This window comes from Schistocerca serialis, chromosome 6, assembly GCF_023864345.2.
Source record: "Schistocerca serialis cubense isolate TAMUIC-IGC-003099 chromosome 6, iqSchSeri2.2, whole genome shotgun sequence".
Classification (NCBI taxonomy): Eukaryota; Metazoa; Arthropoda; class Insecta; order Orthoptera; family Acrididae; genus Schistocerca; species Schistocerca serialis.
In genome coordinates, this window is record NC_064643.1 from 315,587,947 (window position 1) to 315,603,678 (window position 15,732).

General features: G+C 38.3%; 1 protein-coding gene across 1 annotated transcript in view; it reads right to left on the minus strand.

Annotated features, from left to right (window-relative positions):
* The window catches only part of LOC126484845 (myosin-VIIa-like), a 406,864-nt gene that overhangs the window by 105,052 nt on the left and 286,080 nt on the right, over positions 1-15,732 (minus strand). Inside the window, exons 27-28 of the mRNA XM_050108441.1 lie at positions 13,055-13,221; positions 8,214-8,404 (exon numbers count right to left, since the gene is read on the minus strand). Of these exons, the coding sequence (XP_049964398.1) occupies positions 8,214-8,404; positions 13,055-13,221 (358 nt within the window). The remainder of the gene's footprint in view (positions 1-8,213; positions 8,405-13,054; positions 13,222-15,732) is intronic.

The window sequence follows — 15,732 nt, forward strand, 5'->3', positions numbered from 1 at the left end:
GTTTGGATTTGTAGTCTGCTACTTTATCACTGAGGCACATAGCCATGCACGATACATATTTACAAAAGAAGGGGGATATGATAATGTTACTTTTACAGATCACAAGTGAAATGGTCCACATGGATGTGAAATCAATAAAAAGTCTTAAACAAATTTGTGTTCAAGAGGTGACAACAGTCTGTCAAAAAATATGTAAATGCAAAACACATTAAAGCGCATGGCCTGTGATATGTTTAACATACAGAAGTTTGCTTCAACAGGTATCAGTTTTTTTCATTTTAAGTTGTAGCATTCAGTTTGTCACAAAATTCAGATAAATTATTACAGATTTTGAAATAGGGAGTGCATAGATAATATATTATGTGTGAAATCAAACATGGAAAATCCAGGATGGAATGTAACAATATGATGAAAAGGATAGTTGCTACTTACATTACAGTGGAGATGCTGAATTGCAGAAAGTCACAACAAAAAGACTATCTGAAAGTTAGCTTTCAGCCAATAAAGCCTTTGTCAAAAATAGACAACACAACCACCCCCCCCCCCCCCTCCCACACACACACACACACACACACACACACACACACAAAGAGCCAGAGTCTGGCTCCAGCTGCCAAACTATCCTTTTCATTATATTGCTATTATATGTGAATACCGTCTAATCAAAAAGAAAAAAATAACCATTAGTAAATTTGTAAATAAATATAAGATAGGAACATTACAAAATAACTATTTTATTTTACAAAATTAATTTTCATAATTTTATGTTAATTTAGCAAGTACACAAAAATCTTAAAATCAACAAAAACATGGAAAGGATAGATTGCTACTCACCATGTGCAGGAGACACTGTGTGAAAGACAGGTACAGTGAAAAAGACTGCTAAAATGTTTAAGCTTTTGGAAGAAGGACTTTGAATGCTAAACATTCTAGCAGTCAGTAGGTCCTCAGTGTGGTGAGTAGTAATCTATCATTTTTTGTTCCATCCTGGACTTCCTACTCTTTAAAAGTAACAAGTATTATTTTATATTTACTTGAATAAATGTTTGTGTAGTATTTTCTTTGAATTCTATTCTCTTTCACTTGGTGTCATGAATTTTTGGCAGAGCTTGGCAAGCAGTGATTCAGGTGTTCTCAGTCATCCAGGATGGTGAAGTATTCTAACATATGAACAGTCAGCACAACTGTGTGATGGCTGTTGATGTGAACAGATTGAAAAGTGAGTAAGATAGTAAAAGTTAATTCAAATGTTTGAGTTGGGGCAAAAAAAAAATCCTGATCCACACAAAGTTCTCACAGCAAAAATTAACCCACAAATTTTCTGCAGATAATGGATGAACTATGTTCAATAATCAATAAGAGGATCCAAAGTGCCTGAAGAATGAATGAATGGTGAATCCACATGTAAGTGGCAGGTTGTTAGAGATCTATGTCCCACCACAGAACATGGGGGTTAGTTCTGTAAAGCAGAACAGGCAGTGATCTGTGGTAGATCAGACTGCAGAATGCAGTGCTGGTGCAGGACACATGTTTCAGAGCACACCATTCAGTGCAGATTGTTGAACAGGGGACTCTGCAGTATGTGATCCCATGTTTTCCCATGCTGATCCAACAACATTGTTAATTATGACTGCAATGGTCACAGGCTCAATGGAAATCTGTCTCCAGGTCCAATTAATCACATTTCTTCTTACACCAAGTCCATGGTTGTGTCTGGATACAACATGACCCAGGTGAACAGCTGCTCAAAACATGTACTGTGCCAGGCTGGAGGGGGCTGTATTCTGGTACGAGGAACTTCCACCCAGGTTTCCATGGGATGTGTTGTAGTAATCAAAGGCCACATATGCATCCATACATGCTTGGTGACTTCCCCAAAGATGATGACTTCTTCCAGCAGGATAACTATTTGTGTCACAAGACAGGAATCATGATATAGTGGTTTGAGAAGTGTGATAGTGTTGTCCACAAAATTTGATTCATTTGAACCCAGTGAATCAATAATGATGACTTCTTCCAGCAGGATAACTATTTGGGTCACAAGACAGGAATCATGATACAGTGGTTTGAGAAGTGTGATAGTGTTGTCCACAAAATTTGATTCATTTGAACCCAGTGAATCAATAATGGGACATATCAGGTACCATCACGACACACACAAACTGCCGGACCATAATACAGGAACTGTGTGACCTCTGCATAGACATCTGGTGTCATATACCTCCAGAAATCTACCAAACACATCTCAAATCCTTGCAATGTGGAATCCTTGACATATTCCATTTCAAAGGTGAACCAACACGCTTTTATACATTAACTGGTTCTACTAAGAAATTTGCCAATGGTGTTGGGAGAGTTGGCCACAAATAAATCTTTTAGGTTTGTTCCTCTTAAACTGAACTTCATCAGGGGCTAAAGTTTTTATGATTGCTAGCAGTTTATTTAATACATTATTCTTATTTCTACTACTGATTTCATGAACTGAGCAGATCACAGAATGCATCAGTAGCCTGTGATTTATTGTCTATGGCATTAAGTACATTCCTGCTGTAAGTGTAAATAGCCTTCTCAATACTGGAACACTTTAGAAATCCATATTGGTTTTCACAATCTATAAATGATTGTTAGATGACTAAAAAGGCACTTGTATAATGCCTTTCCTAAAATATTTGATAGCCTTGATCAAAGCTAAATTAGACAGATGTTTGATGGTATTTCTTTGTCTTCTCACTCACACACATGATTGACTTCAGCACATTTCAGACAGTTGTAAAATGTTCCAATAATAAACATCTGGTTACACTAGTAACTCAATACATTACGAAACTCAGAAGGCCACTCTGTAATTAACTTTGAACTATGGAAAAGCTAATATGGAACATTGACAATGTTATGAAAGGAACAGATTACTTACCATATAGTGGAGATGCTGAGTTGCAGACAGGCACAACAAAAAGACTGCTAACCAAGTACACATTCAGCCAAAAGGCTTGTTTCTGAATGAGACAATATATACACGCACAAATACACACAAATACAGCTCACGCATTCATGACTGCTGTCTCTGGCTTCTGAGGGTGGACTGCAACCAACAGCACATGATGGGAGAAGCAATCTGGGTGGTGGGGGTAAAGAGGAGGCTGGAACAGGGAGAGAGAGGGATAGTAGGGTAGGGAAAGAGAACAGTAAAGTGCTGCATCTGGGAGCATACAGGGATGAGGTGGGAGATGGTACGGTAGCTAGGTGCAATCATGTTGTTAGACAAAGGTTGGGGGAGGGTGGAGAAGGAGAGAAGGAAAAAGACGATGGGTGTGTCTGGAATAGAAGGATGTGTAGCTCTGGAGTGGGAACAGGGAAGGGTATAGGTGGGTGAAGGACAGTGTCTAACAAAGGTTGAAGCCAAGAAGGTTATGGGAACATAGGTGATATTACAGGGAAGTTCCCACTTGCATAATTCAGAAACACTGGTGTTGGTAGGGAGGATCCAGATGGCACAGGCCATGAAGCACCCATTGAAAAGAAGAATGTTGTGTTGGGCAGTGTGCTCAGCAACTTGATGGTCCAACAGTTTCTTGGCCACAATTTGTCAGTGTCCATTTGTGCGGTCCGACAGCTTCTTGGTTGCCAGGTAGAATGCACCACAGTGGTTGCAGCTTAGCTTGTAGATCATATGGTTGGTTTCACAGGTAGCCATGCCTTTGATAGAATAGATGATGCTTGTGACCAAACTGGAGTAGATGATGGGAGGATATATGGGATCAGTCTTGCATCTAGATCTATTACAGGGATATAAGCCATGAGGTAAAGGGTTGGGAACAGCAGTTGCGTCGTGATGGATGAGGATATTGTGCAGGTTCAGTGGGCTGCAGAATGCCCCTGTGGGAGAAGTGGGAAGGATTGTAGGTAGGATATTCCTCATTTCAGGGCAAGATAAGTGGTAGTCAAAACTCTGGCAGAGAATGTGATGCAGTTGCTCCAGTCCTGAGAGGTACTGAGTCACTAGGGGAATGCTCCTCTGTTGCCAGATGGTGGGACTGTTAGAGATGGTGAATGACTGGAGAAACTCTCCATGCCCTGAAATGAGGACTGTCGCACCCACAGTCTTACCCACTCCTCCCATAGTGGTACTCCATCACTCACTGAACTATATTCTCATCCATCCCTACACAACCCCTGCTCCCAACCCCTTGCCTCATGGCTCATATCCCTGTCATAGATCTAGATGTAAGACCTGTCCCATACACCCTCCCATCACCACCACTCACCCCAACACGGTCACAGCATCACCAAACCCATCAAAGGCAGGGCTACCTGTGAAACTAGTAATGTGATCTACAAGCTAAGCTGCAACCACTGTGCAGTATTCTACATGAGCATGACAACCAACAAGCTGTCTGTCTGTCTGAATGGCCACCGACACACTGTGACCTAGAAACGGTTGGAACATGCATTTTTGATGACTGCTTCACAGCCTGTGGCATCTGGATCCTTCCTAACAACACCAGCTTTTTTCTGAAATACGTATGTGAGAACTCGCCCTGCAATATAACCTACATTCCTGTAACCCTTCATTAGTCACTGCCCTTCACTCACCTATCCCCTTCTGTGTTCCCACTCCAGCATTACATATGCTTCTATTCCACCTTCTATTCCCTAACCTCCTGACTGCCCGACTACACCTAACTGCCCTACCCTCTCCCCACTTCATCCCTGCATGACCCCACAAGCAGCACTTTACTGTCCCCCACCTCTACCAAGCTATCCCCTACCTCCTCCTCCCATCCCCATCCCAGCCTCCTCCGTACTCCCACAATCCAGACTGCTTATCCCATCATGAGCTGTTGCTTGCAGTCTGGCCTTGGCAGCTAGAGACAGTGGTCATGTGCGTGTGAGTAGTGTTTGGATGAGTGAGTGTGTGTGTGTGTGTGTGTGTGTGTGTGTGTGTGTGTGTGTGTGTGTGTGTGTGTGTGTGTGTGTTTAATTCAGAGGAAGGCCTTTTGGCTGAAAGATTACTTGTTTAGCAGTCTTTTTGTTGTACCTGTGTTTGACTCAACATCTGCACTATATGGTGAGTAGCAATCCACAACTACAATATTTGTTTTATTTTAAAGATTTAATGGTGGATATCACTCCTTCTGGTGAAGTGAGGGTCATGTTCATATTACTGAAGGCATTTGTAACGGTTGATCTTAGATATTTCATGACAACAACTACTGAACCTGACATCTCATCTTTCCAGTAACAGCTATGAAATACTTGTTAAAATGTTTTGCAACAATGCACATGAAACAGATGTTATGTAATTTACTGACTCTTGAGTATTGCTAAATCACTCAAGGACCCTTACCAGCAGTATTAATTGTGGTGATAGAAAAATCAAAAATTTTATTTTTTCATTTAACATGATTGAGGATGTGTAGAGATGCTCATCCAAAGCAAATAATGCTACAAGAGAGGTGTTGTGCAACATGAAAAGAATTGTTGCTCATATTTTGAGCATTTTCTTTCCAAGAAGAATCTTCTCACATATATCACATACAGTGACCACGACTATAAAATCAGAGAAATTCAACATACAGAGGGTTATGAAAAATCATTCGCTTTGTGCACCTTTTCTGAATGGAATAGAGGGAGTAAAAATAATGGAACATGAGGCACCCTCTTTCACAAACTGTAAACTGGCTTAATGAGAACAAGTTAAATGTTTACAGTAAATGAATTCCATGTTACATATAGGAACAATGTTTTATTCTCATTCTTTACCTTCTTGGTCATAAGATGATTTTTTCCTCCTTTTTGTTTCTTGTTTGTTGTTTGAATTTCTTTTTCCTTACTCTTTTATTTTTTCCTCTTGTGCTTATTTTTTTCCTATATTCTCAGTCGCACAATTCAGTATAGCGAAGGAAGATGATGTGCAGCTATTTTTCAAAATACAGAGCTACATAAAAAAAACTACTGGCACCAACACATTCCCAGATTTCATAAAATTTATATTTTGCTTATTTTATTTCATCACACTCTTCTTGTTAAATACTGTAACTTCAGCTTTTCTAACAGCCACTGTTCTCTTACAAGTTAACTGCCTTTTATCATATTGCACACCATTGACTTTTATAAAATTCCAATTACCTTCATTCACTGGCATCTTTTTCATTCTGGATCTTTTTCATTATTTCCCTAATGCAATTTTCGTGCATTTCTTAGTGCAACTATTCACAGGGGTTAGTTCTTATCTCTGGTTAATTTGCCAGTTCATGGATTCATAATGAAATTACGGTACTGGGAGATTGTTGTAACACTCCTAGCTCTTTACAAACAGAAACTGTCCACAGTCAGGTTATCGGAAGATGCTGCAGAAATTCAGAACTGTGTTATTGGTATTGCAACTGTCTAACTTAATCATAGTTAGGTTTCCATAGTTTTGTCTTATGTCTTTGCCATCAATGGGCAAAGATATATCAATGACGATGGATATCATAGGTTTAGCAGTTTCACCGTAAGTGGTGGTAATTATGCCACACGATGACTGGCCATGTAAGTTGGATACCTATGGAACTATGACAATGGCAAAATAACAGGCCACAGAGCAGGCACAAGTCAGTTTCTCTTCTGGCACTGACCTTTAGCTGATTACCAGCTATGCTATGCCACCATCTTCTCACTACCACTCCCACTGGAACTCTGTTACAAAAGTGCTACATTCCATTGAACTATGCCAAATTTGTCATGTGGCTTTGACTCTGTTGGCAGTGTTTCACTACAGAGGATAGACGCTGAACATTTCCTCATGATATTTGTACTGTTGTGGCCTACATTATGTATAAATATCTGAAATTGTTCATGTTATTATCAAGAATCATTCAATATTGTGACAGACACATAACTTCTGAAACGTTAAGTGTCTGTCCCTGCTACTTAACTTATTTTCTGGTGGATCTTGATTTTTACCTGATTACAAGTTTCTGGTGATTTAAGTTTTATTGATGTCTGATGGCTATTAAATACTGTAGCCATAAAAATGTTAATTTGTTTGCTGTAGGCTACACCATTTCTGTAAATTACTTCAAGCTACTTCTGGGATGGTCCCTTTGGAAAGGAAATGATTAATATCCTTATCTGCTCCAAAAAGCTTGTGCTCCATCTCTAATGACCATGTCATCCTTGGAACATTATATCCTATCTTCCTTCCTTCCTTTCTTCTTTCCATAACACATGAACCTTAATTGTGAGACATCCCACATCATTTAGAGGCTGAAATTAAAACTGCATTCAGTTTATTATGGGTTATCACTATTTTACAATTGGGTACAAATGTTCAAAGAAAGAGTGTATACTGATAATGCATAATACTCATTTGCCAGATTGTGCTCTGTGATACAAAACCATACTCTTGGTGCCTGCTTCATCATTACAGGCAACTTGTATACTTCCCACAAGCTGTACCATAAACCTTCAAGGATGGTAACTTATTCTATGGCATGATCTTGACAAATACTGACCACCTGGTCCCAATTGTTCCTCTTGTTGTCTACCTGTTTTTCACTTCTTTGGCTCCTTCTCTCCTCATCCCTATCAAAGTGTCTGGCCATTCAGATTTCTGCTCTCATTGCAGGTGGGTCCCTCTCATCCTGGGGTCTGAGTGAAATGTCCTTCCTTTTAACCTTCCCCAAGCTACCACTCTATTCTTTCCAATGAAGCAACTGTTAGTTCCTAAAGCTAGGTTATGTGTCACTTTTACTTTTATACATCTCCGTCAGCAGCATTACATGTTTCACTTACTGAAGATAAGCACTGGACAGAAATTTTGTCTCATAATTTATTAGTTTTCTTGACTGAATGTTTCTTTTGATAGTAAAAACCTGATATGTCAGGCATTTGAATATAGACACTAACTATCCCACAAAAACCTACCCACAAAGTTTTAAGGAGCAGTATTAATTGAGGAATCCAGGAATACACTATGGCATCTATATCCTTCTCCTATGGCAAGACAAAGATAAAATTATATTATTTACAGCATGCAAAATACATTTAAGCCATCATTCTGCCTATGCTTCAAAAGCAAATTGAATGGTTGGTATCCCAATATGTGGTACAATGGGAAGTACCCTCTGTCATGTACTTCAAAGTGATTTGTAGAGTATAGATGTAGATAATGCTTTGTGGAATAATAAAAAATAACTAAAGTGAGTTAAAAGTTGCTTAACACTCACCACAATATTTGGTGCTGGCCTAACTACTGCAGGGAGCACATAAATCACTTCTGTAGGGAAATGACCCCTCTGTCCAGTCCTGGCATTAATTCCATTTCCCCACGAAGAGTTCATTATTTTATCACCATCAAACTCCTCTTCAAGAATCAAAAGATCTCCCCTCTTCAGTATTAGGAAAGAAGATCCCGAATCTTCAACAACAGAAAAACATAGAAAATGAGACCAATTTTTATTGGCTAACTTTAATTTTGAACAAATACAGACATCAAAAAATGTATTACTTTTGAATACACTGTGGGAGTATGCAGTGATCAGTGTTATTATAAATATTTACTATCAAAAACAGTCTTGATCACAAATTATTTATTCCTGTGACTGGTTTCGACCACAACTGTGCTCAACTTCACACTAATGAGTAAGAACCTTTTTCTAGTGGTAAATCACTACTTTACCATCAGAAGGAGGTTCTTACTCATTAGTCTGAAGATGACCACAGTTGTGGTCGAAACCGGTCACTGGAATAAATAATTTGTGATCAAGACTGTTTTTGATAGTAAATATCAAAAAATGTGTTAAATAAATGAAAAATTCTGAGATTTCAGGTTTCTAGAACCTGATGTACAAGAAAATTCAAATCCAGAGAGAAGGAGTTGCATTCTGTCACAGAAAGGGAACAACTAAGCCATGGTTCAAAAGGTAGATTGACCATAGGCATGTTTATTAATTTCTGTAGTGCAACTCCGTAGCAGAGTCATGGAAGAAAGGCAATGCCCTCATTTATGTAAACACTGCTATTTGGAGCCTTACTTTTCTTGGGCTCCTGAGTATCAGATAGACTTTTCTCACTTGAGGCTGAATAGAAAAATACCAAGTGTCCTGTCATACCTGTGTAATGTGTGTTTCATTACCTCTGTTATGAAAGTGCAATGGAATATTTTTGGACTGGTAAAACTGGATGTGTTTGATACTATGTTGGTGTGAGTGGATGTCTGAGGAAACAATCTCTGTAAATCATTTGTAGTCTGTTTCAAACAAACAGTATCAGGTTATGGGCCCAGGCCACATGTGAACTACTGCAAAATATTTGTTTTTGCTAGTGAGTAAATTATTGTAAAATAACATGAACTTGCCCATAGGTTTTTCATTTGATGAAAATTGCAGCCAGCATTGATGATTACAAAATACAAGTGAATAAACTCAAAGCACCTAACGACAGGACAAACTGGAAATGGCACATCTCAATGCTGTTGTGGGGATATGCACTTGAACACATTGTTAACAGTACATTCAAGTGTCCTGAACTGGTTGAAGATGTGACAGTGGAAAAAAATGCATCACATCAGCAGTGGCTGAAAGAAGATGAAAAAGTGGAAAGTTTATTAGCAGGTACACTATGAAAATCCATTGCTGAGCTCATGTTGACATGAGCCCACACGTGAAATTTGGGATAAGTTACATGCACAATTCGAACACAACAGTATGCAATGACTGAACACATTGAAGAAATCATTCTTTCACGTTCAGCGTGATGACAAAGAGGACATTGGCAAACACATCACAAAGTTGCAGAAGCTTTTTGTGGATTTGAGCAGTGCGTTGTAGAAGCACGAGGAAAATGTTTTGTGTCAAAGAATTTTAAATGGTTGAATTTTTTCCACACTAGGAAAAGACTATGACAATTTTAAACATCTGTGGAGCTCAATCCCAACTGAAAATCAATATGTGAACCTTTTGATTGGAAAATTGTGCATGGTTAAATTCTGAAATCAAAGTATGGTTAATGAGCCGCATTTGTTGTATACAGAAAAGTCAGCAAAATGAAGTTATGAAGCAAAAATTTGAAAAAGAATCTTAAGGGTGCAAAACAAAAATTTCCTTCTCAGAAATGTGGGCAAGTAGGCCATAGGGCAGCAGAGTGTCCAATGAAAAAGACGAACAACAGCATTTGCACCAATCACTCTGAAAAGCATGTTGAATTTTTGTTGCACATCAGTGGTGCCTCAGTCAATAACTGTGCTGAAGTCAACAGATGGTACAGTGACAGGGGTAATACAAATCATATCACAGCAAATGATCAATAATTTGTATAACACAGAAAATTCACTTTTCTTGAAAAGATTTCAATTGGGGAAAAAAGTGTAAATATGTTGGCTATGGACAAGGAACTGTGAAAATTCAAATGCAGTTGAATAATGAAAAAAATGCTGAACTGAGAGATATACTTCATGTTTCTGAAGCAAGTGCTCACTTTTTCTCTGTAAAAGCAGCTGCACAAAATGGTTTTTGCACAAGATTTGATAACAAAAGTGTCAAAACTGATCATGTTTGCCATTGTCTCTGTTCTTGACATATGCATCATTAAACAGGCACAACCGCTTAAAGTGAATTTTGTGTCAGTGTTGGATATGCTGAAAGTTTATCATGAGAGGTCATCAACACAAACAACATGTGAAAAGTGTCTTGAAGCAAATGAACATCATCCTAGGTGGCAGCAAATTAGAATTCTACGACACTTGTGCTTTGGGGAAAAATTCATTGATTGTCATTCAGGAAATATATCAACCACTGGTTACTTGTGAACAAATCCATGCCAATGTAAATGGACCTATCTCTATGGAGGCTCTTGGAAAAGCTGGCTACTGTGTAATTTTTAAAGATGATTTTAGCGAGTTTCATAAAATTTTCTTCCTGGAGAAGAATATTGAAGTCATCACTGTCCTGGAACAGTTCTTGAATTAGGCTTAGACAAATGCTCATGCAATGAAATAGTTCAGGAGTGATGGAGGAAAAGAATTTGATAACAAGAAAGTCTCAGAATCAATGGCAAGCAGAGGCTTAGAGCATCCACCCTATGCACTACAGCAAAATGGTGTTGCAGAAAGGGAAACCTGCAATGTATGTTAATGGGTTTAGTTGTGAGCAGCAACAGAACAGGTATTGAAAAATTAATGAAAATGTTGAAGCTGGAGTTTCATACAACTAGAGGGGCACCCCACAATTTTTCACACATGAAGATACAGCAAAATGAAGACAGATTGACAACAGCGAACCAAGAAGACTATACAAAGGAGATTCTGGAAAGATTTGGAATGGAATTTCTACTCAAATTGGGCGTGAAGAAAGTAATGTCAAAGAGATTTTAGCCAAATTTCATTACTGCAAATTTGTGTGTTGTCTGGTGTATTCAACAACAATCTCACATCCAGCTACTGCTTTCACAGTGAACAAAGTAGCTAGAATCATGGAAGATCCTACACTTCAATACTAGAATCAAGTGAAACAAATTTTTAGGTACTAGAAGCATACAAAGGATTATGGAATTATCTACAAGAACAAACAAGGTTTATAAGTCTACAGTAATGCCAGTTGCTGATGACAAGAATATAAGATGTTCAATGAGAGGTGTCATTGCAACTCTCAGCCAGGGACCTGTATCAAGGAATAGTCAGTTCAAAAGACAGTGGCAACATCCACTAAGGCAGCGGAAATAATATCAGCAAGTGAAGCAGCAAAGGAGTTGGTCTGGCTGAAAAGAATGCTGTATGAACTGACTGGAACTTCCTAACAAGTAAAACGGCCTACACTCTACATTGACAATACAAACAAGTGAAGATGTCTACTAACCAGTTAGCTGATCTATTAACCAAGCCATCAGAAAAGATTTGACTCGAGATGCTGTATAAAAGAACCAGAATGCAGGAGTTTAAATCCATGTGAAATTCAGTACCCACTTTTATAGTTTTCTTTGGAGCGAGTATTAACTCAAAATGAAAAATAGACAGTGTATTGTCATATTTGTGTAATGCATTTTTGTGTCTTTGTTATGAAAGTGCAGTGTAATCTTTTTGGACTGGTAGAGCTGAAACAGCTTAGTACTACATTTTTGTGAGTGTATTTCTGCTCTGAGGAAGGCAATGGCAAACCACCTCCACTAGGACCTTGCCTAGTAAGGCGGCGCTGGTCTCCCGCGTCGCTCCCCTACGCTCTGTAAAGAAGTATGGGACTCATCATCATCATCATTTCTGAATGGTGCTATGTAAATATTTTGTAGTTTGTCTAAATAATTTACAAAGACAATTTGTGCTTTTGTACCTTTTCATGATATAGGTAGCTCATACTAGTTTATCATATTTTTCACTTCTGACTTACATGAGGTCAGCTACTGAGACAGCTCTTTGCTCTGAACTTGGATAACAACATAACATTTGTGTAAAAACTTCAGTCATGATTTACAAATGAAATGAAAATGAACTGTTTGGAAATAAGTGTACATTTTTTTCTTTAAAATAAGTGAATGAAGTGAACTATAAATTCCAGTACAGTCTCAGACTTTATTTTTGTTTCAGTAGTAAAAAAGGATAAAAAGAAATTTATCTAACTAATACAGCAGTGGAGTTTGTAAATCACAAAATTTTTATGTACTCATAGCATCAAAAACTGATTGTGTATTTTTTATGTAAAAGCATAGCTTATTAAATGTGGAAAAAAAATGATTCACATATGTACATTCCTTCATAACATTCTCCTAAGCAAATATAGATTTTTTTAGGTTCCTTCTCCCAAGACATTTTCAAAGAAGGCATATGTCATGAATGTTTATGTTTTCATACTTTGAGATTACAGTGACTGAAGTTAACTATGATTCTTCACTTTACAATGTAATGCATGTCATTGGTAAACATTAAACCCCATCCCATATGACAGTTGTGAAATATACTGATTATATCACAGTATTGTTGGATTCAAAATGAATTGTATGAAATCACGCAAAAATTTATAAATATTCAGTAAACTAATTATTTTTTCTATTTTCCTACCAAATAATGGGGACATATTCTTACCTGGGATGTAGTCCTGTGTTGCGACAACGAACTTAGATCTCTTTTTCAAGCCATCAAGTAAAAAGTTGATAACTGATTCTACTTCTGCTGATAAAGGACTCTTAAATTCAAAGCTAAGTCCTTGAAGTGTTGTTAATGTAAAATTTTGTGGTATTCCATAAATTTTTCTGTAATTGATCAATTGCAGAAATCATGGTATTTTCAAATAACATTTGCAACACTGAACTAAAAAACATCACAAGGAACACACTTCAAATAAGATTTACAACACTGAACTAAAAAACATCACAAGGAACACACTTCAAATAGAAAAGCTTAATAACACACTAGACCCATAACGGTCACTATACAAAAGGGTTTTGAGCTTTATAAAATATTACCTGTTACTTTTTTTTTATTTTGTTTTTCCTCAATACATAGATATAGTTTTTGAGTGAGGAAAAGACTGTGCCCTAACTCACCACCTGTATCAGGTTCTACAGACTCTGATACATGCATATTAAAAGTAATTAATATTGTGAAGCGGTGACTTGTGTCCGTGCACTTGCGATGACCACTTTGTCCAGATGGTGCAGTGGTCAGTGCAGTGGTCAGCGCATGTGACCAGTAAGCAGGAGACCCAGGTGCCAGTCACAGACTGGCATGAATTTTCAACTTTCCAGATTGATTTAACTCAGTGTCCACTGGCAGCTAATGTATATGATTTCTTTGTGTCTTTTCTCACATTGTGTCATCAACCTTGAGCTGGAGCACCATTTTTTTATAACACAAGCAGGCATGCAGCACACTTCGTACACATGTAAAGAATAATTGTTTCTATTTTACCAAGGTAAACATTGCACACAAAAAATCACAGTTTAATCCTAAATAATGGAAAATCCAGGAAGGAATAATGAAAATATTATCGAAGGCTAGATTACTACTCACCATATAGTGGAGATGCTGAGTTGCAGATAGGAACAACAAAAAGACTGTCAAACAAGTAAGCTTTTCACCAGTATCTTTATGGCAGAAAATTTTACTTGGTCACTGACCATAAACCTCTACAATCTTTGTTTATCCCTTCTCAGTAAGTCCCAACTTGCACAGCGCAAAAGCTGCAACAGTGGGCTCTTCTTTCGCCAAAACACAAATATGACATGGTATATTGATCCACTTCTAAGCATGCTAATGCAGATGCTCTTTCTTGCCTCTCTGTTGGCCCAGAGTCAACGTTTGATAAGTTCTCTGCTACTTATTACTACATTGATGCTTTGTGTAGCTTCCTGCTTAATCACCATAAAATTGACCAGGCCACAGCAGCAGATCCTAATTTGCAGATTCTGTTGCATTACATCTGACTGCATTCAACCAGACAGATTTGTAGCTCTGTGGTTCATCCATATTTTTTTGCCATTGGCATGCCCTTGCAGCTCAGCAAGGTGTCTTTTAGCTTCACACCAATAACAATCAGTCAAGTGTTGTAGTTCCCCTGGTTCTCCAGTCTGGCATGCTTTGTTTGCTTCACCAAGGTCACTAAGATGTCTTTCATACCAAGTGGCTGGCGCAACATCATTGCACTTGGCGTGGACTGGATGTGCAAATTGAACAACTGATTTTTCAGGGCCACGACTGTGCTGCACATCTGTCAACTCTGCTTTAGCCATTCTTTGAATGGCCCAAACCTCAAGCACTTTGGCAATGTTTGCACTGGGATTTTGTGGGTCCTTACTGGAATACATGTTGGCTCATTTTCATTGATGCTTTCAGCAAATTTCCCTTCATGGTTCCTACGCACTCTTCTACACCTCATTCTACAATCCAGGCCTCATTGTTGATCTTTTGCCTCAAGGGATTTCCAGAAGTTACTGGGACTGACAATGAATCTCATTTTGCTGCTGCCAAGTTTAAACAGTTCTGCACCACCTCCGGCATCAGTGATATTGTGAGTGCATCATTCCATCTGCAATCGAAGAGTGAAGCTGAGTGCTTTGTATAAACATTTAAGCAACAGATGGACAAACATCTTGCCTCCCACATTTGGGATCAAGCTCTGTTGCTCTTCTTGTTGCATGGCTTCAGTTGCCAGAGGCTATGGTCATGTGTGTGAGTTGCATTTGCGTGAGGCTGTGTGTGTGTTTGTTGCATGGCTTCAGATGCCAGAAACTGTGGTCATGTGTGTGTGAGTTGCATTTGCATGAGTCTGTGAGAGAGAGAGAGAGAGAGAGAGAGAGAGAGAGAGAGTGTGTGTGTGTGTGTGTGTGTGTGTGTGTGTGTGTGTGTGTGTGTGTGTGTGTGTGTCACCTATTTTTGACAAAGGCCTTGTTGGCCAAAAGCTTATTTTCTGACAGTCTTTTTGTTGTGCCTATCTGCGACTCAACATTTTCACTATCCTTTTCATAAAACTAACAATTCAGTCTTTTACCGATTGTATGGAGGATGGAAGCAATGGTAGCAGGGCTTTTGTACAACGACAGTTGCCGAAACCACACTGTAACCCCTCCCTCGTTACTGTTGTGTACAAAGTCGTACACAACACAGACCATTTACTATAAAGTGTGCCACAATAATTTGTTCACTGTCGGCAAATTCCTTCAAAATAAACTAAATTATAAGGAAACTAAATACCATTCATTCATATTTGGAGTACAGCTTTATTTTATAAATGAATTTCATCTTGAAAATTAAAATTTAATTAA